Source organism: Camelus bactrianus, chromosome 7, assembly GCF_048773025.1.
Source record: "Camelus bactrianus isolate YW-2024 breed Bactrian camel chromosome 7, ASM4877302v1, whole genome shotgun sequence".
NCBI classification, from domain to species: Eukaryota; Metazoa; Chordata; class Mammalia; order Artiodactyla; family Camelidae; genus Camelus; species Camelus bactrianus.
This window is the reverse complement of record NC_133545.1, coordinates 26344275-26368664: the sequence shown is the minus strand read 5'-3', so window position 1 is coordinate 26368664 and position 24390 is coordinate 26344275. Positions and strand designations below refer to the sequence as shown.

General features: G+C 36.0%; 1 protein-coding gene across 5 annotated transcripts in view; it reads left to right on the top strand.

Annotated features, from left to right (window-relative positions):
* CPED1 (cadherin like and PC-esterase domain containing 1) overlaps positions 1 to 24390 on the top strand; it is a 250328-nt gene that overhangs the window by 87416 nt on the left and 138522 nt on the right. For all 5 annotated transcript variants that reach the window (XR_006722160.2, XM_045511114.2, XM_010947605.3 and 2 more), the window contains one exon: positions 1292 to 1460. Coding sequence is in view for 4 of the 5 variants with exons in the window: in XM_045511114.2 (XP_045367070.2) it covers positions 1292 to 1460 (169 nt within the window). In the remaining variant the exon portion in view is untranslated. The remainder of the gene's footprint in view (positions 1 to 1291; positions 1461 to 24390) is intronic.

The following is a 24390-nucleotide window of genomic DNA, read 5'->3' as shown; positions in this document are numbered from 1 at the left end:
TGTTATATCAAGCATGCATTTTAAGAGAGAGATAAGAGAAAAGCACCAAACAGATCTAGGGGGTTTTACACGTTTGACTTATTAGGTTCCATTCTATAAATTTTCTGCTATCTCTTCTTAGTAAAGAATGCCATCATTGATTTTCTTCTAGACTAATTCAAGCCTGTCCTGCTGTAGAGTAAACATTTGGGTAAATAAGACCCTTATCTAGGAAGTTACATTAATGGAAATTGAATTTAAAACCTAGACAATGTGAAACTATAAAAATTTAACTTCCATTTTATACTCAGACGACATGCCTTAGGCTATGAGTATGACTGAATTTTTTTTTCTAGTTATTATATTTTTATGGCTCCTAGGATCTAAGAGGTAGGGTACCAAGTTTATTCAAGTTATCTCCAGGGAAATGATTTTGCCATGTAGATAAAGAATAGTGAAAAATTAAGAGATTTTAATTCTCTTACCCAGGACACAAAATAGTTTGCCTCTTGTAATTTTATAATTATTAGGTACTATTTCCACAGTTAATGGTATTTATTGAAGAATCATATACATTTCTGCTTACCTAGACTTTAAAAGGTGAAATAGCACACTCTTAAATGATCAAACTTAGGTATTTGAAACAGAAATACGGTGCAGAAAATAAATATTCATTTTGACATTATTTATGATGCAAGCATATTTGTTTCACCATGAAATATTAAATTAGTGTTATTTTTTCCTTTTTTAGACTGAAATGTTTCCTCATACTTCATTCCTCAAAATAACCCTTAATTTTCTGTGGTACAGGTTATTAGGTAGAATCAAGCTGGTAGGGAAAGTATTTTGGCATATTTTTGGCGACCTATCTACTTTAGAGAAACTTAGTATCTTTTCTTGTGGAGGAAAAGATACAGCAAAAGTAAGTGAGGGCAGAATTGGAAAATTTCAGGTGTTTCCTTAAGTATAATTCATAACACTTCTGTTGCAACGGTACCAGATGTGATTAATTTAAGTGTTTTTTTAGATCTTTGAACCTTATTTTAGGTACTATTTTCCTACTTTTCTTTCTTTTAAAGTTTTCTTGATTAAGTTTTTTTTTGCGAAGTGGAGAACTCATCAGTTCGATCACTTCTCTGTGCACCTTTGTATCTGGTCGTGATGCTAGTAAGTGACAATTTTTAAGGAAACCCACACACCTAATGCTGGGATCCAACAGAGGAGAGACAGGCTGCACACAGCTCTGAGGTAATTTACAGATTACATGCTCACTCGAAATTATGGAGCTTTAACTGTGTTGTTTATTTTTCAGGAACCAAACAACAGTCCTTGCTCCACAAGAAACAGTCTTGAGAGCCAAGGATCTGTCTGTGATTCTTAAAGCTTATGTGTTGGTGACATCCTTAACTCCTCTGCGTGCATTCATTCATTCAACTGGCACAGTTTGGAACCCACCAAAGAAAAAACGCTTCACTGTCAAGGTAAAATTCCCATTGAAGCCGTTGTTTCCCACAAAGTATACGGAAGTTGAGTCAAGTGAATTTCTCTGACGTTTATGATGATCAAACCCCATGGAACAAAGATTGTATCGTTCTACTGCTGCAAGCAAAGGTTTTCATTTAATAGTTGCCAGTTCAAAATTGAACTGGAAACAGCTTAATGCACTAAGGATCACAAAGGCTACCTCTTTTTTTTTCCCCCTCAGTTCATCGTTTTAGTTCTTTGACCCATTTTGGAGCTAGTTCTCAGCTCTAGTCTGTTTTTCTTGACTTGGTTTGACTTTCCACTTATTCAAGAAAAATATAGTCAATGCAACAAAGAAAATACAATTTTGCCCTTACGTTTTTTGCTTCATTCTTAGGAAGCATAATACCTATTTCATTTCACCATTCAACATGGAATCTTTGCTGAGTGAAGAACAATGTTCTCAAGGGTGCTTAGTATAGTAAGCGGTGACACAAAGCATGATGAGAAAGTTTTCAGGGACGAACTTAATAATAACCTCCAAAAAGTTTAGTTATAAAAGGTAATTCAGGTTAGCTCAGTTGAAAGTAAGTTCTAGTGAGAACATATTGCATCAATTTTAAGGAGTTTCTGATTCTACAGAAATAATTGTTTCACAGTACAGTTAAGAGGAACTGCACACACACATTCTTCCAGTTTCCTTCCACTTCTTCCTATCTGTTTTCTGAACAATTATTTCTGTAACATCAAAGATGCTTTCAAAGAACAAATACCACATGATCCCACTTATTGAGGGTAACCTAAACTAGTCAGACTCACAGAAGCAGAGAATGCTATGGTGGTTACCAGGGGCTGGGGAAAGAGAGAAACGGGGAGGTGCTAGTCTAAGGGTAGAAAGTTTCAGTTATGTCAGATGAGTAGGTCCTAGAGACCTGTTTATAGCATAGTGCCTGTGGTTAATGTTACTGAGGTTTGCTAAGAGGACAGATTTTAAGTGATTAATCAACCAATCAATTGAGGGGGAAGAAACTTTTGAAAGGACTAGATATGTTTCTGATTTGATTGTGGTGGTTTTCATGGGTGTATATTTATCTCTAAACTCACCAAATTGTATATATTAAGTATGTAAAGGTTTTTGTATTTTAATAAAAAAATAGTTTTTTTAAAAAAAGAAGGCACAGATGCCTTTCATAGTTTCAAAATATTTAAAACTGACTGAGCTTGATGCTTTTCAAACTGCCTTTGAAGTTCTGGAGAATCTCCCAATGGTGAAAAGTTTTTAAACTGCACTTTTAAATATTGTCAGTAAAAAAACAGATCAGTATGATAAAAGATGCAGGGGCTATATTACTAAATAAAATAGATTGCTAATAGTTTAAGGAAATGGTGTTGATGACTTAGGTCTTAAGAGTGGTTTATTTTAAGGACAGTCATCTCAATTATATCAATATATATTGTTTTCAATTAATCATAAAACATGGAATCTAATTTGATTTGACTTTCATGTTATCTCCTACAAGTCTTTACCGTGGCTATGTATATTTTCCTAAGTACCTTTAATTACTCACCAATTGCCTCTTTCTATTAAGTTGAATTGTATGAAATTGCTGACAATTGGCCATTTTTTGACCTACCGAAAATTGCAATTTCATATGATTCAACCAAATAATTGGAACTCAGGTATAGAGAGGTACAAAAATCATAATCCTCAATTCATGTCACATTCATACATTCAATACATGTTTGTTGATCAGAGACCAAAATCCCTGTCCTTGTGGAACTTGCAACATCAGAGTGGGCAAGACTCCTCTCTTGCTTTATCCGTTTTCTTTTTTTTCTTTTTAAAAAAATTAAAAAAAAATTTTATTGAAGTATAGTTAGTTTACAATGTTGTGTCAATTTCTGATGTACAGCATAATATTTCAGTCATATGCATTCATACATATATTCCTTTTCATATTCTTTTTCATTATAGGTTACTATAAGATATTGAATATAGCTCCCTGTGCTATACAGTAGAAACTTGTTGTTTATCTATTTTATATACAGTAGTTAGTATCTACAAATCTCGAACTCCCAATTCATCCCTTCCCATCCCCTTTCCCCTCTGGTAACCATAAGTTTGTTCCTATGTCTGGGAGTCTGTTTCTGTTTTGTAAATAAGTTCATTTGTGTCTTTTTTTTTTAGATTCCACATATGGGTGATATCATATGGCATTTTTTCTTTCTTTTTCTGGCTTAATACATTTTATTCTCATTTCCCACTCAATTCTCCTTCCCTTCAAAGGCCATCATTATAATGATTTAATGTGTATCTTTTTGTGTCTATCCTTGTAAAATAAGCATTTTTATTTTGTTATGCATGCATGTATTTTTAGCATATAAATTGTATTATATTATTTTATATATTTTTTCTAGCTTTTTAAAATGCAGCATTACATATTTTTAAGAAGGAACCGTCCACATTGCTATGTGTACATCCTCTGTGTTTCTTCACTGATGTATAGTATTACTGATGTGTGTTCCATTATAGTTTACCAGTCCACTGCTTCAGTGATTATTCTAGTTCTTGGGTAAAGCAAACAATGCTTCAAACATACAAATCCTGGTATCTGACTTTTTATGAACATGCATGTGATTTTCTGGAGAATATATATTCAGCACTGGAATTACTGGATCATAAGATAAGGGTTCATTTGATAAAATTAAATAATGTCAGCTTGCCCTCCAGAATGCTCGGATCAGTTTCCATGCCACTGTTAGGTGTTCCATGACCCCACAATTTGGCCAACATTTGACCTTTTCCAGCCTGTGACAGGTGAAAAGTATTATCTTGCCCTTGCAAAGAGCTCAACTTTTCATCTGTCTGTTAAATTTATCAGTGTTCTTTGTTGATCAGAAATCTTCAGTTGATTAATCAAGTTAACTTTTCCTTATGGTTCCTGCTTTGGGGATGTAGTTCCAGAAATCCTTTCTTATCTTTAAGTCCCAAAGATGTGTTTCTCCATTTTTTTTCTATTATTTTTATAATAAAAAATTTATTTGTAAAATAAATATAAAATAATTATATCAAATATAAGATATATTTATATTTTATAAAATATAAAATAATAAAGAATATAAACTTATATTTAATAATAAATATAAAATAAATATAAAGATATTTTCCCCAGACATTTGAATATTTAATTCAACTAGAGTTTACCTTTGATCCAGCTATTTTTGCTGTATAATCCTTTCTCACAAGCTAAAAACTCATCATTTCCCAAGAGTCTGACATCACCTTTATTGTATAAATTTTCATGTGTATAGAGAGCTGCCTCTGAGGTCTCTATTCTGTTCCAGTTGGCCCATTTGTTTTCATTATTTTGCCTCTAAGTATGTCTTGATTCCTGGCGGGGGCGGTCCCTCCTGACTACTCTTATCTTTTCAAGATTAAGTTAACTATGTTGTAGGCATTTATTTACTCATAAACATTTTAGAATATAAAGTATATTTTAAAATCCTACTGGAATTTCAATATTTAATAACATTGAATTTATAGTTTAATTTTTGAAGAATTGATTATTTATAATATTAAGTATCCCCATTTATTGAGATCATTTTCTTTATCCTTTATTAGAGTTTAATCATTTTTTTCTCCACAGAGATCTTATGTGGTCCTGCTGAAGTTTATTTCTATATTTCCTGGAGTATTTTTTGATATTGCTTTTAAATTACATTGTCTAGTTGGTTATTACTAGGATAGAGATATACTATTGTTAAAGTTGAACTTCTATTTGATCAACTTGTTCCAATAATTTTACTATTAATATCATTGGTTTTTCTAGGTTTTTTACCTGCACATAAGTTATGTTAATCTCTTTCCTTTTAATTCTTGATATCTTGTTTCCTTCTTCCCCCCCCCCCTTTTCCTTCACTAATGTTGGCCAGAATCTCCAATACTACCTTTAAAAGTAGAGCTCATGGTGAGTGTTAAAGGGGACATATCTCAAGTTTCTCCATTAAAAAAAATTCTTGCAGTAGGTTTTTAGTATTTAATCTTTACAATCTCTGCCAAACTACTGAGAATAATATAATTAACTACAATGGATTTGTCATTACATTTCAGCCATTACAATTTTGGGGTAATCTTGTTTCATCTGTACCCTCTCTACTCCCTTTCCCTAACACTAATTTATCTTGAAGCAAATGCAAGACATCATATGATTTCACTTATAAACCTTTTTAGAGTGTAACTCTAAGAAATACGTACTTATAAACTTTACAAAGTCAAGGAAGTTCCCTTTCATTTTTAGTTTGCTGGGTGTCTTTGTTATGGAAAGATTTTGAACTTCACAAACACGTTTTTTCTGCATTGATTGAAATAATCATTTGATTTTTTTTCCTCCTCAAGTTTATGTGGTATATTACATTGCCAGATTTTCTTCTAATAAAATCTCCTTGCATAAATGAGACAAAACTTGCTTGATAATTTGGGGCTATTTTTAATACTCTGTTGGATTTTTTATTTATGATTTTATATCTATGTGCATAAGTGATATGGACATATATTCTTATATTTCTCAAACTTTGTTTTTACCGTTGACATTATTGTAGCTTCATTAAAAAAAGGTGAATAACTTTTACTCTTTTTCAATTTTTGAAACAACTCATATAAGATAGGAATTAGCTTATCCTCAAGAATATGGTACAAGTCTCTTGAAAAAAATAGATTTGGAGCTTTTTTGTAATAGCATTGACATTTCAATTTATTTAAAACATTTTGATTGATTTTAAGTTCTCAATTTCTTCTTGTACAATTTGGCATTTTGGGGGGGTTGTCAATTTCATCAAATTTTCAAATTCTTTAGTGTATAGTTGCTTATAACGTTTTGATTTTTGTATCTATTGTGTCTATAGCTGTTTCATTGTTTTCATTTGATATTTTGTGGATACGCATTTTCTCTTTATTTTTTGGTCAGAATTGCCAGAGGTCTTTATAGTTGGTTAAACCTTTTTAAAGAAGCTAGCTTTTTGTTTTGTTAATCTTTTCCATCATTTTGAAGTTGCTGTTGCCAGTTTCACAGATTGCTGCCCGTATCTGTGTCATTTTTTGCTTCCGGCATTTTGTTTGTTTGCTCTGTTGTTCCTTTTCAGTGTCTTCATTTGAATGCTTGCCTCCTTTATGTTTAACATTTTTGTTTCCTAGTAAAAATATCTAAAGCTATACGTTCCTTCTACACACTGCTTTAGTTGTGTCCCAAAGATTCTGAATTATTTAGTTCTAACTACTTTTTAATATTTTTTATGATTGCCTTGTTTAACTAAAGGTATTAAATAAAATATTCAGTTTCTAAACAAAGGAGTCTTTCTAAGCTATCCTTTTGTTATGAATTTCTAATTTATTGCATTCTTATTAAAGAGCAAATCCTGTATGCTACTGCTATTTTGGAATATATCCAGTCTTTCTTTTATCGACTAATAATCTTTCTATTAAAAAAAATCTTCCATGGGTACTTGAAAAGAAAAATTACATGGATATAGAATTCTATATATATTTAAAGGTTCACTTATTAATTGTATTTTGCAGATACCTGTTTTTGTTGCTGCTTGATCTGACAGTTGCTAAGTGGAATGTGTTACAATCTCCAGCTACAATTCTTGGTCTGTTTCTCCCTGCCATTCTGTCGGTTGAATATTTTGAAGCTATATTGTTTGTTACCTGTTTATTTGTGATGGCTGCATCTTCTTTCACCATAGTTCCTTTGACCACTGTATATTAGCTTTCTTTTGTCTTAGGATACTACTGCCTTAATATCTATTTTAGTCAGGTATTAAGATTGCTCTTTAGTTTTCTTTTGGTTCATATTTTTGTTTTCCCCTATATATTTAAAATTTTTACCCTTTCTACATGTCTTTGTAGTAAATGTATTTTTGATAGGCTATATAGTTCTTGAATTTACTGTTTTCATCCAATATGAGAATCTTCATTTTCTAGTTTATGATTTTTAACTGATTTGCATAGTTAGGACTTGTTCCTACCATCTTATGTTTTTTTCAATTTTCAATGCATTCTTCTTGTTTCATTTAAAGTATCTTTTCCTGCTTTTCACTGTAAAGCCCAAATTTCCTTCTGTAAGCTTAAAAGTTGTATATTCTTAACATAACATACAGTGAATATTTTCATTTTAGACACACACTCATGTTTGATTTATCCAACTAAGTTCTTACATTTTTAATATCTGTGCTCTATCCCTTCAGACTCATATCTTTTATTCTTGACACTCCTTCCTCTCATTCCATCATAATTCTGCTTGAAATAATTATGTTTTTGTTTGTTTTGTTTTCTTTAAAAAAAAAAAAACCCCGAAACCAAAACCATAGAGTTTATCAAGTAATTAATCACTTTCACTTCCCCTAACTGTTCACAACATCCTCCTAGATTTTTTTCTTTTTTCATTTGTGTTTTCATTGTGGGCCTGAAGCCTTTACTCTTTAATTCTTAGCATTTGTTTTCATCATTTCTTGGAATATCTTTGCTTACTGTTTATTTCTTTTTTTCCTTCGGTTGTCCGGATTTTGACCCCTTCCTTTCATGTGCTGATTCACCTTGAGAACAATGCAAATTTTTACTTATATCCATTGATTTGTTACTATTTTTCCTCTTGGTTCTTTTTAACGGTCTTTTTTATATCTCATTTTGCTACTAGCTGCCATAATGCCCGATATGAGTGCATCAGTTATGCTGGTTTTAAATTCCTGGCCATTAGTTTTAGGAGTGCAAGGCGCTATCCATTGCACCACAGCCCATAGTCCATCGGCTTATGGCATTTAGTCTGTTGCTTTTCTTTTGAGGTAGCTATACTCTTCATGTGTCCTCTGTTTTGTCCTTTGAGCTTAAGTTCTTCTGCTGACGCTCTTTATTCTAGCCTACATGGTACTTGGGGAATACAGTCCTACAGGTACATCCAAGGAGAGGGATGAAGATGAGTTCCAGACTTTTTCAAACCACTTCAATCACTTCTCTCTGCAACCACTGTATCAGGTGACTTCCCTGGTCCATCTTGATGGGAAATGGAAGCACCTAGATATTCTGAGTAGTTGTCTAAGTGTTTTTTTTTCTTTTTTTCTTTATTTCTTTATTTAAACACCACATCCCTCAGCCCCAGTAGAAGTGAGTGGTAGAAACGATGTGTGTTTTTGTGTGTGTGTGTGTGATCGTTTTTACATATTTCCTGAAGAAAAATCATGAAAAGAAAGCTCTTGGTGGCTTGGTTTTCTTTTGACGTTCACACTGTATTCACTACTCCATTTCTTGTTCATATTTTGCCGTGTGCAGGACAGATGCGAGCTGCAGGTGTAGCACGACGACGCGTGCGGCTCTTGTCCTTTTCACCCTCTCCTTGGCATTTGTCTTTTCAAGATCTTGCCTGATTATTCTGGACTGTTACCTGCCCTCAAAGGGAGGTGGTGCAGCTTCCTGGGTTAATATGCCAAAGACCAATTATTTCCTTTTGGAGGCCAAAATATACTTGATGCAACAGAAAGATTTCAGAAAACAAAGGACTATTTATTTACCCTTCAACTGAAGTACTTAGTGCTTTGGTTATAAGAAATAGATTATACTTATTTGTTAAATCACTTAGCCATCCTCCAAAATATGGCTTCCTCGTGGTAATTTTAGATGTGAAAAAATAGATGGAAATAGTTTTTAATGCCAGTGTGGAGGACAGGACCAAAACTCCCTTTAAAGACTAACCATGTGATACCAGTATTTTATTAAACACTGTTCTTAAAATTCCACAAAACATAATTTGTGTGTGTGTGGACCAAGTCCTTAATTCAAAGGCTAAATTACTCGGTTAAATCAGTAGTGATTTATGCACTGTGCAGTGAGGCAAGCCCACTAAACTGGTTATCAGTGGCCATTTATAGAACATTCTGGCAGCTAAAGGAGGTATGAAAGTAATAACAGATACAACTATGAGCTCATTTATTTCCAATTAGGTCTGCTGCTGAAATTCTTTATGTGCTAAGGCTTCGGAGAAAGTTGAAAAATATCATTAATGCAGATTTGAGAAATAATGGATGTATAGAAGCTTTATAAACTAAATTTTTATAAAATCCCCTTCTGGACAATCAACATAATTTAAAATGCCAGTGTTAGATGTTTCCAAAGAATGCTCAAATTTAAAGGGGGGAGGAACGGAAAGAAAATGAATAGCAAATGCAACATTTGATTATTATATCCTTTGATCTGGTTTTAAAGCAACCATTTTTTTTGCTGCTATTAAGGCAGTGTCATTTTCTTGGTGAATATAATAAATCCAACTTCAAGCTATATTTTAATTCAAAAATTGCTTCCCTAAAAAAGCTCTCAATTTAATTATAAAACACTCCAGTTATACCTGTGAGCTGAGCTGTAGGATTCTTTCACAGCCATTTTAACTATAACTTTCAGTCAAATACAGTTTTCAAACCTGTCTTTATATACATGTCATATAGATTAACTGCAAGAAATTTAAATTTGCTTCGTAGATTAAAAAAATCACAAGCTATCCCTTCATCCATTGTAAAGTTATCCAGCAGAGAGGGAAACTCTCATATCTGTTACTTCTTTATGATGCCTGGAGATTCTTTATACTTGTGATCATAGCAGACTGCTTTGATGAAAATGTATTGCTGGAGTGATTTGTGACTCCTGGCAGAAAGACCCGTCCAAAAACCTTATTTTGTCTCACTGAGACATAACTTAAATGAATTCATTGTATTATCAACCATTCCATATTTGAAGAGGTTCTTTTTGTTGATATTTGGTATTCAAAAGTTATATGAAGATAATTTCTTGAATGTAATCAGCCCTTGATAAATGTCTTGGATTGAATTCAATTGAAGATCATTTAAAAAATTTTTAACCATGTGAAGAAATTGCCCATGTCTGTTTAATATCTCAGTGTTCTAACTTAGCCCCAGTGTTTTGCTATGATCTTCTACTGGCTTTCCAGGAAGTGTAATAGATAGATGTCATAATCTGAATGTCCAGGCAGGGCCATTTTGATAGAAAGGGGTTAACATGGGACACTGCAGAGTTTTCTCAAGTCAGTATCTATGAGAACCATCTCCAGTGGAAAGCAAAGTTAAAGCAAGCTTCTGCCCAGTCTCTAAATCACCAGCTCTCTGCCACCACCGCACTGGCCTTTGGGGAATCATTCCTCCATATCCAGTGCCTGCAGGTCCTTCTCATGTTCATGCAATCAGCCAGTGCACACAGAGGAGAGAGAGAACCTTGGCAAAGAGGGGAATGTTGTTATTTACAAGCCCCCTTTTTAAAGAATGCATATATTTCCTATTCAGCTTTGGAAGCATGGCAGTTGTGGGGATGAAGTTAGCCTCATTTGTCGTCCATATTTATACAGCACCTTTCATAATGGCAGGTGAAACAGCTCATATATTCCCAGGGTAAAGGTGAGTAATGTCTTTGGAAGCAGGTATAAAGTTACAATACGGTTTTTCAACTTGAGGAAGTGTTCTTCTCCTGATCTTCATTTTACGTGTGAAACTGCAGGCTGTGGAACAGACCTTGTAAAAGCCTTTTTCACCAACCATCTGGCCCTTCTGCAGGCCTGAGAGATTTATGTCAGCTATAGCAAGAATGTGAATAAAAGCCTGCTTCTGGGAGTTTGTAAAATGAGTTGATGTATTACTTAGTCTACTCTTGCTTGGATTAAATTTAAAAATTACATTGGGGTGTTCATTTTAAAGTATGATTTTATATAAACAGCAATTATAGATAGGCAGCATAAAATTAAATAAACATGTGATGAAAGCTGACTAACACTAAAAACCTGAATAATAATTGCAAAATAACACTTATCTAATCTGCCCACATTGTATTAAATATTATTTCAGATATATGTTTGCTCCAGAAAAAAAATGATTATTTTGCAACTGCACAGGATTTTAAAGTGCATAAATGCAAAATCATTTTATGCAGTTGATCACGACTTTGTTTCTTATGTTGAAAAATTTCATTTATCCACTCATTTTATTCACTCATTCATTTCCACCTTTGTTCCATAAAAGGATTGTCATATAATTTTGTACTGTTCATTCATTCTGAATACTGAACCTGGACTATTATCTTGAATAGGAATAAAATTAATCATGGCCATATTTACTTGATCAAAAATGGTAATTGAAACTCATGACCCTAAGCTTTCAGAAAGGCAGGGAAAACCTTGAGACTGCCAGGCACACAGAAGGCACTCAAAAAAATTCATCAGTGGATGGTTGTCTATCATTAACAGTTTTGTTAAAGGTATCTTATTCATTGTAACTTGGTGAAAATAGACATTTGGGGGAAATATTTAAGAGTGGGCTCTGCAGCAAAAAGATGAATGATGAATTTATAGATACCATCTTTGTCCATTATAGTGTATCTCCTGAACTAATGTAGTGAAATGATGCAATTATCTGATATGGACACATATATGTGCATTGTAGCAAAAACGTTAAGGTGAAATTTAACCCTAGTAAATAAATTTGCTAATTATTGTTTCCTTTAATACCAGAAAACCAATGGACAGGTTTTAGTTATATACCCAGAAAAATGGAGGTTAGCAAATATTCAGGGACTTCAGGTGAGATCAGGTGAGGTAAGTGAATTCCTTCAGGACGCTGGAGAGCTGGAAAAGGGAAGGTTTCAGTGGTATTTTGGGATTGAAGATGTGTATTGCCCACTCCTTTGCTCCTCCCCCTTCACCTGTCATGTTCAACGCTTGCTTCTCTCTGGCGCCATCTAGTGGATGCCTCTGCGGGATGAGGAAGGTGTCCAGTTGAGGATTTGCAGTGTTCCTTCTTCAAGCTGGAGCCTAGGAGTCATAGGAGCTCTTAAAATTCTTCTTCTTTCTGTTGCTATCCTTCACAGGAATGTCGCTCTGATTTCTGTTACACCTCGCCGATCAGAAGTTTATAAAATAAACAAGTGTTTAGAGTAAAAAATGAGCATGGAAGAAGAGGACTCTTCTAAGCCATGTTCCAAAGCACTTTAAGCATCTATAGAGAACACGGTCTTAATTGTTGCATTCCTCATTATTTCTTCAGTAGATGAGCTAGCTAAGCCAGGAAGATGTTCATGAACAGAGCAGCTATAATCTCTTCCTTCACTACCCTCCGTATGACAGAGACTTGTTAAGATGGATCTTTGGGTAATGGACCCCATGATTAAGGCAAAACTCCTTGATTTTTTCCCCCTTCAGGGCAGGCACCAAGAGAGTTACTGAATTTGATTTCATAAATCTTGGTTCCTGGACTTTGACAGTAAGGTTCCCCTGAGTTTTGCAGCCCCGTGGTAATGTTAAAAATCTTCTGAGGACAGGAAAATTTATTGGGAGAAGGAAATCAGAAAAAGCAAGTAAAACATCAAGAGAACAGAAACCAAGCAGAAAAATTTACTTGCCTAAGTACATTTAAAATCCTTGAAAGAAGAGATTGTGTTGATTTTTTGTTTAAAAAAGGAAAAATCTCCAGTGGCTGACGCAGGGAGAAATGGGTTGGCATAGAGATTCCACTCATCAAATTGCTGAAAAGAATAATCAGTAATAAAATCACCCCTTTACAGAGTGCTCTGTGAATGCAAAGTAATAACAGTGAAGGCAATGGCAGTAAGTGTCTCCAAAAATTAATTACTTTAATGCTTGAGTTTGTTCTAAAATATATGCCCAGTGGAGAAGACAGGTGATATTTCCATTTTCACTTTAGGTACAGAATAACTTTCCACCAGTACATTCTGAAGCCTATTACATGTTTGTCATTTTAAAATTTTTGTTAACAATATCCTTTACTATTTGAGATCTATCTCAAAGGCTGTGACAGATTCTAAATATAAAATATCCCCAAATGTGCCAACTAGGTAAAACTGATTTGTCTGCTAAAAGAAGACAGACTTTTGCTCCCTTCAGGAGAAAATCTGACTTGCATTTGTCTTATGTGATTTATGCATTGTAAGTTTAAAATGAAATACCGCCTTTTCCCTCCCATATATTAAAATGGGGCTTCAAATTTGAAAGAAACAGCAATCTTCTGTGAAACCTACATAGCTATGTGATGAAACAAAACAAAAATACTGTATTGCCCCCAAGTGGTCTTTTTAGGTACTGCCTGAACTGTCCAATGGTGAAAGAGAAAAAAGAAAGCAAAAACGCTTGGACAGCAAAGTTTTGACCGTCCACCCTCCCCCTGCACTAGATTATACATATTTAACTTAAAGAGTTATTTGATAATCCGTGTTGTGGTAGGAAGGCTATATTGCCAAGCTGAGATTCCAAATGGTGGTAAATCTTCAGTGCAATTTAAATTGCCTAGGTCACACAATTATTTGGAATGATATCAACGTTTGTAACTCACTGGGCTTTGTTTTTCCATGTAAAGAGATTTTTCAATACATAAGTTTTTGTTTTTAATTACCATAAAGTTAACATTAGGGCTTTATACTCAGCATCTGAGAATGCATCACTTTTCTTCATTTATCTTTTGTGTGCACTTCTATCTGATTTCAACCTGAACCTCAGTGTTAACCTGAATTCCTTTGAATTATATAAATGACTTACCATTGTGAGGTGGAATTGAAAATTTGTCTTTCATTTCTCTGAATGTTACTAAGTCAGACGAAGGTGGATTCTTTCTCAGGATTCTGCACACCTGCATCACGCTGTATTCTCTACCTACTGCAATATGCAGACATAGTTCATTGCTTTTGTAAGTTCTGTCTCTTTGGAGCATCTTCCAGCAAGGCAGTCATCTCCGACTCCCTCATTCCCCAATAAGAAGCGTTCCCATATTCCCCTCACTCTGTCCTCTGTCTCATAACAGCTTGTGTTCTCTCCCTTACCTTCATGCTTATAAAACTAGCTTAGAAGTTCCATGAAACGTTTTAACATTTGGAGAAAGAGACTGCAAACAGAAGAGGAGTTCCAAGTGCCGCTGTATTGACAGGTGTCGGTATATGGAACGTGTCTCCCTCTAAGCCAGCTTTCTGTTGCCTGGTGTCCAGCCTCCCAGACCCCAATATGCAGTTATCTCAGCCTCCCCTACCTGTTTAAAACACTGCTGCTCCAAAGGTGATTTCTGCCAGAAATTTTACTCCAGATATCTTTGAAAGGAGGCCTGAGAATTGTCCCATGTGCCTCATTACCCAAATAATCTACACAAAGAGTACGTATTCAAGCCACGGAGAGTGAAATCATTACTCTAAACTCAGAAGTCACAGGAGAAAAGCATGAGGCTGAGGAAATACGTTACCTTCTCAGGCTTTCAAGGAGTTACTGTTAAAGTAAAAGGAAATGCGATTTTAAACTATGAATAGGACAATGGTGACATCCTTTCAGGCTGAGTGATAAGCAAATAGCCAGTTGCATTTTTACTCTAAAGGAGAAATAAATCCTTGGCACTGGATCTATAGGGCTGTGTCTACAGAAATAAAAAGAAAAATTCCGAAGCATGAGCTCCAGAGGTCTCAGTATGGATGTGCAGTAGGAAATCTTTGTACCAGCTGATATGACCTCGGGCTAGTCTTTCAACCTCTCTGAACCATGTTTTCTACCGATAAAAAAAGACTAGTTTCCTGTGGGTTAAATGAGTTTTTGTTTGTTTGTTTGTTTGTTTGTTTTATTCCTTCTGCAAATATTTCCTGGGCACTTCTCAGATGCTAGACATTGTGTTGGGTTCGGATGCCGTAGTAACAAAAGAGACAAAGTGCTTGCTTTGGTGGAGTTTACTGTCTTGAATGGCAGATGAAATACAGGCAAAGAACTAATTACACATAGATAGACAAATACAGATAATTACACATTTTTATACAATTTTGAAAGGTTACTTTTCATTTACGGTTGTTACAAAACATTGGCGATAGCCCCCGTGTTGTACAATACATCCTTGAATCTGTCTGACCCCCAGTAGTTTGTACCTCCCACTCCCCCACCCCTATGTGGCCACCTCCTCCCCACTGGTAACCCCTGGTTTGTTCTCTGCATCTGTGAGTCTGCTTCTTGTTTGTTATATTCACTAGCTTTTTGTATTTTTTAGACTCCATGTATAAGTGATAGAACACAGTATTTGTCTTTTTCTCGCTGTCTTGCTTCACTTAGCATAATGCAGAGCTTTGATATAGCTAAGAATGAAACAAGTAGGCTGATGTGGAGAACGTGACTGGGTTGTCCACTTTATGAGAGGTAGAAAGGTCTCCCTGACCGGGTGACATGTGGGCTGTCGTTCATGGAGACTAAGCATCGTTTGAAGAGCGAGTGGTGAGACGATCCCAGCAAACGGCCAGTTCCAATGCCGTGAGGTAGGAGGGGCCTGGCACCTTCACGGAACACCATGTCATAGCTTGAGCCGCCTGTCCAGGCCCCTCTGCTGCTGTGTGGAGCGCTGTGTGAAGAGGGCTGAGTGGACGCAGAGCAGTCGGTTACAGCTGGGGCTGGATGGTCTAGTCTGGCCTCACTCATATGCCCGGTTGTCGGCTGGGTGTGAGCTGAGGTCATGACTTGACCATGTATTTCTCATCATCCAGCATCTTTCATAAGGTGGCATTGTCAGGGTTCCTAACAATAGCAAGTGAGTTAGCCACGAAAGCCAAGTTCTTTTCTAGCTTTTGTTTGTCGTGGGTTAGATGGTTGCTCCCCAAAAGACATGTCCATGTCCTAACACTCAGAACCTATGATTCTGACCTTACGTGGAAAAAGGGTCCTGGCAGATGTAATTAAGTTAAGGATCTCAGGCTGAGATCCCCCTGGATTATCCAAGTGGACCCTAAATCCAGTGACATGTGCCCTTATACGAGAAAGGCAAAGGGAGATCTGACACAGGCAGACGAGGAGAAGGTTATGTGAAGATGGAGGCAGGGATAAGAGTTACACACCCACCAGCCAAGGAGTGCCTGGAGCCACCAGAAGTTGCAAGAGGCAAAGAGCAGATTGTCCCCTAGAGTGTTACGAGAGAATATGCCCCTGCTGACAGCTTGATTTTAGACTTTTGTCCTCCACTGTAAGAAGACAAGTTTCTATTGCTTTAAGTCACTGTGTTTGATGTAATTCGTTACATCAGCCTTAGGAAAAAGAAACAGCTTGCATCAGATGTGCTGATGCTCCATTGGCCAAAGAATATAACACGACTAAGCCGATTCAGTGAGTAAAGACATAGACTCCACCTCTGGTCGCACTGGGAAGGGGTCTGCCGACAGGAGCAGAGCGTTTGTGGACAGTCTTTGCGAACCCCCACATCAATGAAAAGAAAGATTTTGTAATAGATCAGTGGGAATCAGTGTGCTTATCTACATCTTCTTGCATGGATAAGGTTTTTGGGTTTCATCATGGCGTCAAAAACAACTCAAAGGAGAAGCAGTGTTGATGATTTTTGTAATCGTTCAGAGTCAGTTCAACTCAGTTGTGTTCCGAAATTGTTTAAAGGATGCCTATGTGCTGGGCAGTATGGAATGGGACTCAAGAGAAATGTTGGGTTTTGCCTTCAAGAAGTAGGGAAGAAAGTGAGTCAGGGAGAAAGACGTATTATAAGTAATTCTAAATCAGAGCAGAGTGCAGCAAACAGCTGGGTTGCAGGGATGGTCAAGAGGAGGAGAGAATTGTTCAGCCTGGAGAAAATGAGGTTGGCTTCACCAAAAAGGTAGGATCTTAGCTGAGCTTGGAAAACTGAGTAGGGTTTCTTCAGAAGCAGGGAGGAGCTGTTTGCATTTACTTTGGAAAACGTGACGCATGCAGGCAGAAGGTGGGTTATAGGCTCAGAATTATGAGCTGCCTTCTTAAGCTGGAATATATATATTTATCAGGGTTGCCTGAAGCGGGAACGGTGGAGAAAGCAGGCAGGGAAAAGGCATCGGACTTGTGGAGTCAGGGAAACGAGAACAGCTGTTAGAGTCAGATCCTGAAGGTCCTGGATTTCATGCATAGTAGAATGAAAAATGACCCCACTGTCATTTTATACATCAGAGTATATTCTCTTCAGTGTTCTCATTTGATACTTTTAAGAACCCTGGGAGGTAGGGTGATACGATATGTTTCTCACCCATTCTATGGATGAGGAAATGAAAATTCATGATTTAGTAGAGATGACAGAGCTAATAGATGTGACTAGAATTAGGACTCAGATTGCTGGTGAATAAAATCCCTCCTAATTGTGCGACCTCACTGCCGGCAGCATTAGGCCGTGCGCTGGTTGCCCTCCGTAAAGCGCACTGCCTGCTAAACACAAGAACTCAGGGCTCCAAGCAAGCGTCTATGTGTTTACCTCGTCAGGCACTGATGAGCTGTAAGTGCAAAAAGAGACAGACTTGCTTCCATAAAAGCAAAGTTAGATGTTTATAAAAGAAGCAATCCAGGAAAGTTGCTTTAAAACATTGTAAGCAAATTAAATGTGGGGTAACAACTTCAAAGTTTGGGGGAGCATCATAAAACCTGGAAGGATTCTGCCCTGAGATGTCTTTGCCCGTGTCTTTATGTTCTAGCTTTCACTACAATTACAACCCACACATTATGGGTGGGGCTTCAGCTAAGATGGGTAGCTGACAATTCCACTTAGTTGACCCAGATGCAAATGAAAGAGATCGGCTTTGTGGGATTGACAAAGGAACGTGTATTCATGCTTTTTAAATTACAATAAAAATTTTAAGAATTGCATCTATCGCTTTTTGAGTTCTCACGTAAAAATAGCTGTCCCTTTGTGGCAAAAAGGGTCAAAGCGTTTCTATTGTGTGTTATACCACCTCCTTCTGTGAATGTTGGGGACTTCTACCCTTTATGATTTGAACTGTGCTTCATTTAGGTGACTCTGGCCGCACTAAAAGAGAAAGTGGTTTGGGGCAGGGAAATCAGAAGTCAGTAGTTGGGACCACCAGGAGAAGACATGGATTTGAGCTGTATAGAATTACATTGAATTAGAATACTAAATTATAATCTTTTAAGTTATGCATAATATTTAAATACTCATTTAAAATATCCCATATAAAAGAATGAGTTTCATTTGAACACTCATACGAGAGAGGTGTAAGGTAACTGATCTGAGAGAGGTGTAAGAAGACAGCTGAGGGTTGTGACAAATCCACCATGGAGACGACAAACTTTCACATGACAGCCCTCCTAAGTCAGGGCAGCCTGCTCTATCATTTTCTTTACTGTGTATCCCGACCCCTTTACTTTTATAATCCATTTCTTTTCCTTTTGTGATTGGTCATGAAACTTAATAAGACCTAAAATAGAGACCCTGCATAAAATATCCAGACCATTAATGGAAAATATTTTCCATTTTCCCATTCTTACTCATTTTGAGAATACTTATAGATATATAAGATAGGTATCTTTCTGCCAAATTTTGCGTCCCTGTTTGCAAATTTGGTACTGCATGTTGTAAACGTCGCCTGTTGTAAATATTACCAAATTTCAATGTCATTTTCTACTCAAGACAGTTAATAGAAGATGGAAGATTTTCCAAACAACTGTCAGACCTTATTTTACTGGAGGCTTGAAGAAGGTCTGTGTTTTAACTGTAACGGAAATAGTTGTGACCGACTTGAACAATGGCATTCATATAAAGAAAATGAGTAGACATATACCCACAGAGTCCAATGATAAAATCTTTACAGCTTTAACTTTTGCTCTTTACTGTTAAATCTCTCTGATCTTTTATATCCTACTGAGAGATTCCAGGAGGGGCAATAAAGATAACCTGCCAGTTCTCTGAAAAGGTTGAATATAATGCAATCAAGGCTCTACCATTCAAAGCAAATAATTACATTTTATGCTGCTCATAGCCTTTTGTATTTTGGTACCTGATAATTCTCTGATACACATATGAAAAGTTTTTAAATTTTTAACCATGAAACTGATTAAAATCACACAGAATCTACTTTATAAATTCCCAATTTTATTAGAGGCTTTAAACCTTAGGGTTATTAAGAAGTACAAATGAATAAAATTATTCATGTCACTGGAAGCATGCAACTTATTTAAATATTGGCATATTCTAATTCCAGAGAATGAGTAAAACACTATCCTAATTTAGGTTCAGTCAATTAATTTAGTTTTTCTGTGGTTTACCCTAAAGCAAGCCAATTTTTAATGAGCTCAAACAAATGATGAGAATATTTATGTTCTTAAACCATTTGACTTAACACAAAATTTGTTCTTGATCCAGGCAATTTGATTTAAGTTACAAAGAAATGTTCCTAGTTTTTCCAGAAGGTAATTAGGCTACACAAATGCTCAAGTTGTTGACTTGACATTGCAGATGTGTGGGTGTTTGAGAATTGTGACAGTTTCAAACACATTTTCCGTGAAAGTAAAAACGTGGCTGATTTATTCTTCAGTATTTCAGGGTCCATCCTCATTCCTAAATCCAGTGTAAGCAAAACCATGACGGCAGAGGTAGTGCTGGGGCTTTGCCGCTGAGCAGATTGGCTTCAACACCCATATTGGTTACCTCTTAGCTGTATAACCTTAGGCAAATTACTTGTGTTCTTAACCCTCAGTTTCTTCATCTATAAAATGGGGATAATGTGTATCAACCTCACAGCATTGCTATGAATTTAAATGAAACCCTGCATGAGAAACGTGCAGTGTCTGGCACACGGTGTCAACTTGGCTGAGGGTAGTGAGTATTATTAAGTACAATATAGGGTTATATCCAAATACGACATGTGCATGAAATGAAAAATTACGTCACTGCTTAGGTTTGTAATTTAGTCATTTTTCCCCTCCCTTTCCCAAATCGTTTTTCCTCTTTTTCTTCTGTTTTTATATGTCTGATTTTCCCCCTAAATTATGCCCATTTAAAACACAGAGATTTCTTCCTGAGGTTCAGAATGCTTGCTTCTCAGCACTTCACCTCCTGCCACAGCCCTCTGATGTACAGCAGATGTGTGCTTGGGCCAGACACACCCAGAGCTGTGATCCTGAGATGGGGTGTCATGTTCCTCTGGGGAGCCATGAAGACTCTCCAAGGGGGTTCATGGGCCCATGGGTAGTTTCAAGAGAATCAATGCCTGTAACTTCATCTTTCATGTGAATACCTTCCTAGAATTTGATCTCGCTGAGACAGCGCCTCTGAAGCAGGAAGCAGGTACTTCTTTCCCCATCCACTTCGTAGACACCCCTCTGCTCTTCAAAAGATAGACCTAGCTCGCATCTATCCCTGACATTATGATGGTGACTGCCCCAGGGTGAAGCAATTCTGCAAGCCCCTGCTCCAAAACAGACACGTTTAAATATGGTCTTCGTTAGAGAAAGTGAAGGATGCTAATGACTAAGTAGCGAATCTTCCACAACTCAGGTTATTTTCAGTTTTTAATGAAATTAAATATTTCATGATAAATCACTATATGATTTTTTTTCCCTGTACTTTGGAGGGAGCTCAAGGAATTAAGTCATGTTGGTATAACTAGAAGTTTTCCATTCACATCTATGTATTTATGTGAAGAAATTTTATCCATGCTTACATTGAAAATAATATTAATACTAATGCTGAACCCTTCTCATTCTAACAATAAGTACTATTGTCTCAATGGAAATATGAATAAATTGAATAAAAAGAAATCATATCCATCTAAGGGATGCATTGCCAATACAGTTATACTCTTTCATTTTACAAATTATTTATTTAGATTTATGATATATTTCTAGTGTTCTGACTAGTTGTGTACAGCAAATAGTTGTAATCATAACTCTTTGGAAGAAAAATATGTTAAAATTTAGAGCCATATGGTAACTAAAATTTTAAATTAAACTTATAAACATTTTTCTTATTGGTAATTATAGGCTGATCAAAAAAATCCTTTTGTATATAAAATATTATTACATGGGGGTAAAATTCTGGGATATTTAGATTCCTTCGGATACATTTTAAGAGTTCAGCAAGTGCTGGGGAGAGAGTCAGAGAAAGAGATCCCAGCTGAGTCTGTAAAAGGCAGAAAATAATACCGATCAAGAACAACAGGCTTAAGTTCCCACTGTATTAAAGATGGGTAAATCTGAATGCATACTCATTCCCCCTTTAATTTGGAAAAGAACAGAGACTCTTGGATTTCATATATTTGATTAAGTGCCTTTAGTTCTACCTATGGATGAAACTGAGTCTGAGCTCTTGTGGGATGCTCTAAGCCTTGACTGTCATCCGAAGTGATCATCTCTAGACTTTTGTGTCCCATCATTAATTCTTCCTCTCTTCTGGATCACTCCTAACAGCATTTGAACTTGCTGGGTGATATTTTTCATCCTAAACAAGGAAACAAGAAGTTCAAGGTTAAAAGAGTGTTTGTGGATGAAACAGTGACTAAAAGGAGATGAAATAGAGATGGAGACTATTTCCACTACTTGCAGGAGCTGAGAAATGGAGCAAGGGAGGGCTTATTTTTTGTTTAGTTTCTTTTGCAAAATTAAAGGCGTGCCCTTTTGGACTTTGGTGATAACAACATTAGCAAGCATTTAAACAGAGTTATTGGAGGGAGTGAGGCTATGAAACTGCAAAATTATTTCAAACATTTTTTAATTGTGGTAATAGAGACGTAATGTAAAATGATCATCTTAACCATTTTTTAAGTGCACAGTTCAAGAGTATTAACTGTATTTATATTGTTTTGCAACCAGTCTCCGGAATTTTTTGCTAAACCAAAATTATGTACTCATTAAACAACTTCACATTTTCCCCAGCCACTGGCAATTGCTGTTCTATTTTCTGTTTCTAGGAATCTGACTACTCTAGATACCTTATGTAAGTGGAATCATACAGGGTCTTTTGTGACTGGATTATCTCACTTAGCATAATATCCTCAAGGTTCATCCAAGTTGTAGCATGTGTCAGAATGTCCTTCCTTTATAAGGCTGAATAATATTCCATTGTATGTACAGACAACATTTTGTCTATCCATTCATCCATCGATGGATACTTGAGTTGCTTCCACCCTTAAGCTGTTGTAAATAATGCTACTATGAACATGGGTGTGCAACTATATCTTCAAGACCCTGTTTTCAATCCTTTTGACTCTGTACCCAGAAGCTGAATAACTGGATCATATGGTAATTCTATTTTTATTTCTTGAGGAACTTCCGTACTGTTTTGCATAGTGGCTGCACCATTTAACCTTCCCACCAACAGTGCTCAAGAGTTCTGATTTCTTCACATCCTTGCCCACACTTAATATTTTATGTTTTTTTGATAGTAGCTATCCTAATGAATGTAAGGTAATATCTCATTGTGGTTTTGATTTGCATTTCCCTTATGACTAGTGACACTGAACATCTTTTCATATGCTTGTTGTTGCAAAATGATTTAAATACTAATATTCTTTATTCTGAGAAGATGAAAGTCACACGATAATATTAGGAGAGATTCTGGTAAACTTTAGTAAGGTACAATGTTATTAGACATCACTGGAAGTTCAAAATATTGAAATATTAGTATTCTGCTCTAGTTTCTCAGTTAGCCAAGAACATGACTTAAAAAAAAAAAAAACCTCTAAAATTGGTTAATCCTTCATCCTTTGTTTTAACTCTTATATTAAATTTTCTTATCTCAAAAATCCTCTCGAACAGCTGTGAGGTTCTATTTTTCAAAGGTTTTATTACAAGTCACCAGAAAAATGCGTATCCTCCCTATCTCATGAGATGGAAACGAGAGATAAACATGTTGTCCTAAGGAGAAAATTTATGTTATCCAGAAGCTCCAGTAAACTACTTCTCTTATCAAAGGTTCTGTGGTTTCTGTAATGTTATTACTTAGGTTTATTTATTCAGCAGAATTTACTCAATGCCTACTCTGCATTTAGATACTGGCCACCCAAAGGTAAAATAGTTCAGTGTCTGCCCTAAGAGATCTCATGGTCTAGTGGTGCAAGCAAACAGGAAGTCAGCAAGTTTTACACAGAGCAACACGTGTTGCCACTGAGAGTAATTTGCCCAAGGTCTCATGGGAGGATAAAGGAAATTAACCAGACGAAGCCCAGAATTTAGCATGGGAGGGGCTGTGAGAGGTGGGGTGGGGACGGAGGTGGATATAAGGGTGCCTTAGAAATATTTTAAGATATCAAAAGCATAACTGAAATTTTCCTACAAATACTTTGAAGTTTCTCATCAGTTCCAGTCGTCCTTCCATTTTTAATTATTTTGATTCTTTATGTATATTTCAATACGTTGCTTGAATGGATAGATGTAAAAATTATAAATACCTTACTGGCTTATTGCTTGAATTTTATACCAGTGCAAACAAATGATGATGCTTTTACCTGCCTGGTTTTTCAGCCAAGATCCTACAAGATCATTTTCTAGATAATTTATTTGGCAGTAAATTCGTATTTCATTTTTACACTGAAGGAGGACAACTTATAGTTCACAAAATAGTTTCATGTCCTTCTAAAAGTCTTCGATCTTCCTTTATTCATTTTACATCACTGCCAAGGCACTGATTCTCTTGGGATCTTATATTCTTTTGTTTAGGTAATTCAAAAGTAACAATTAAAAGTCTTCATCTAGAGAGGAAGAAGTCTCCTTGATATTTGAGTTCACGGTTTGTTTTAACTTAGCAACAAAAGTGAAGGTGTTCTTTCAGGTATTTGTGCTTGAGTTAAGAAAGCTCCCGAGTGAAAAGTGTTCTTCAGGTTCTGATAGCTTTGAATGGAATTAACATCAAACAAGTTCAGATTTGACGTTGTCTGATGAGATCACCAAGCACAGCTCTTTCTTCCTACATGTGAGCACATCAAGATGCACAGAACTCAAGATTTTGACAAAGCAAATACAATTAGTGTGACGAATGACAGTATGACCAGACACTCAAAGAAGTCTTTCACTTAGCCTAAGTGGATTAGTTTCAAAAATATGGTATGAATGTTCTGCCCTCTCTGGGTGACTTATTAAAAGTTGATGATTAAAAAAAAATACCTAGTAAACGTTTGCATGGTTCTACTTC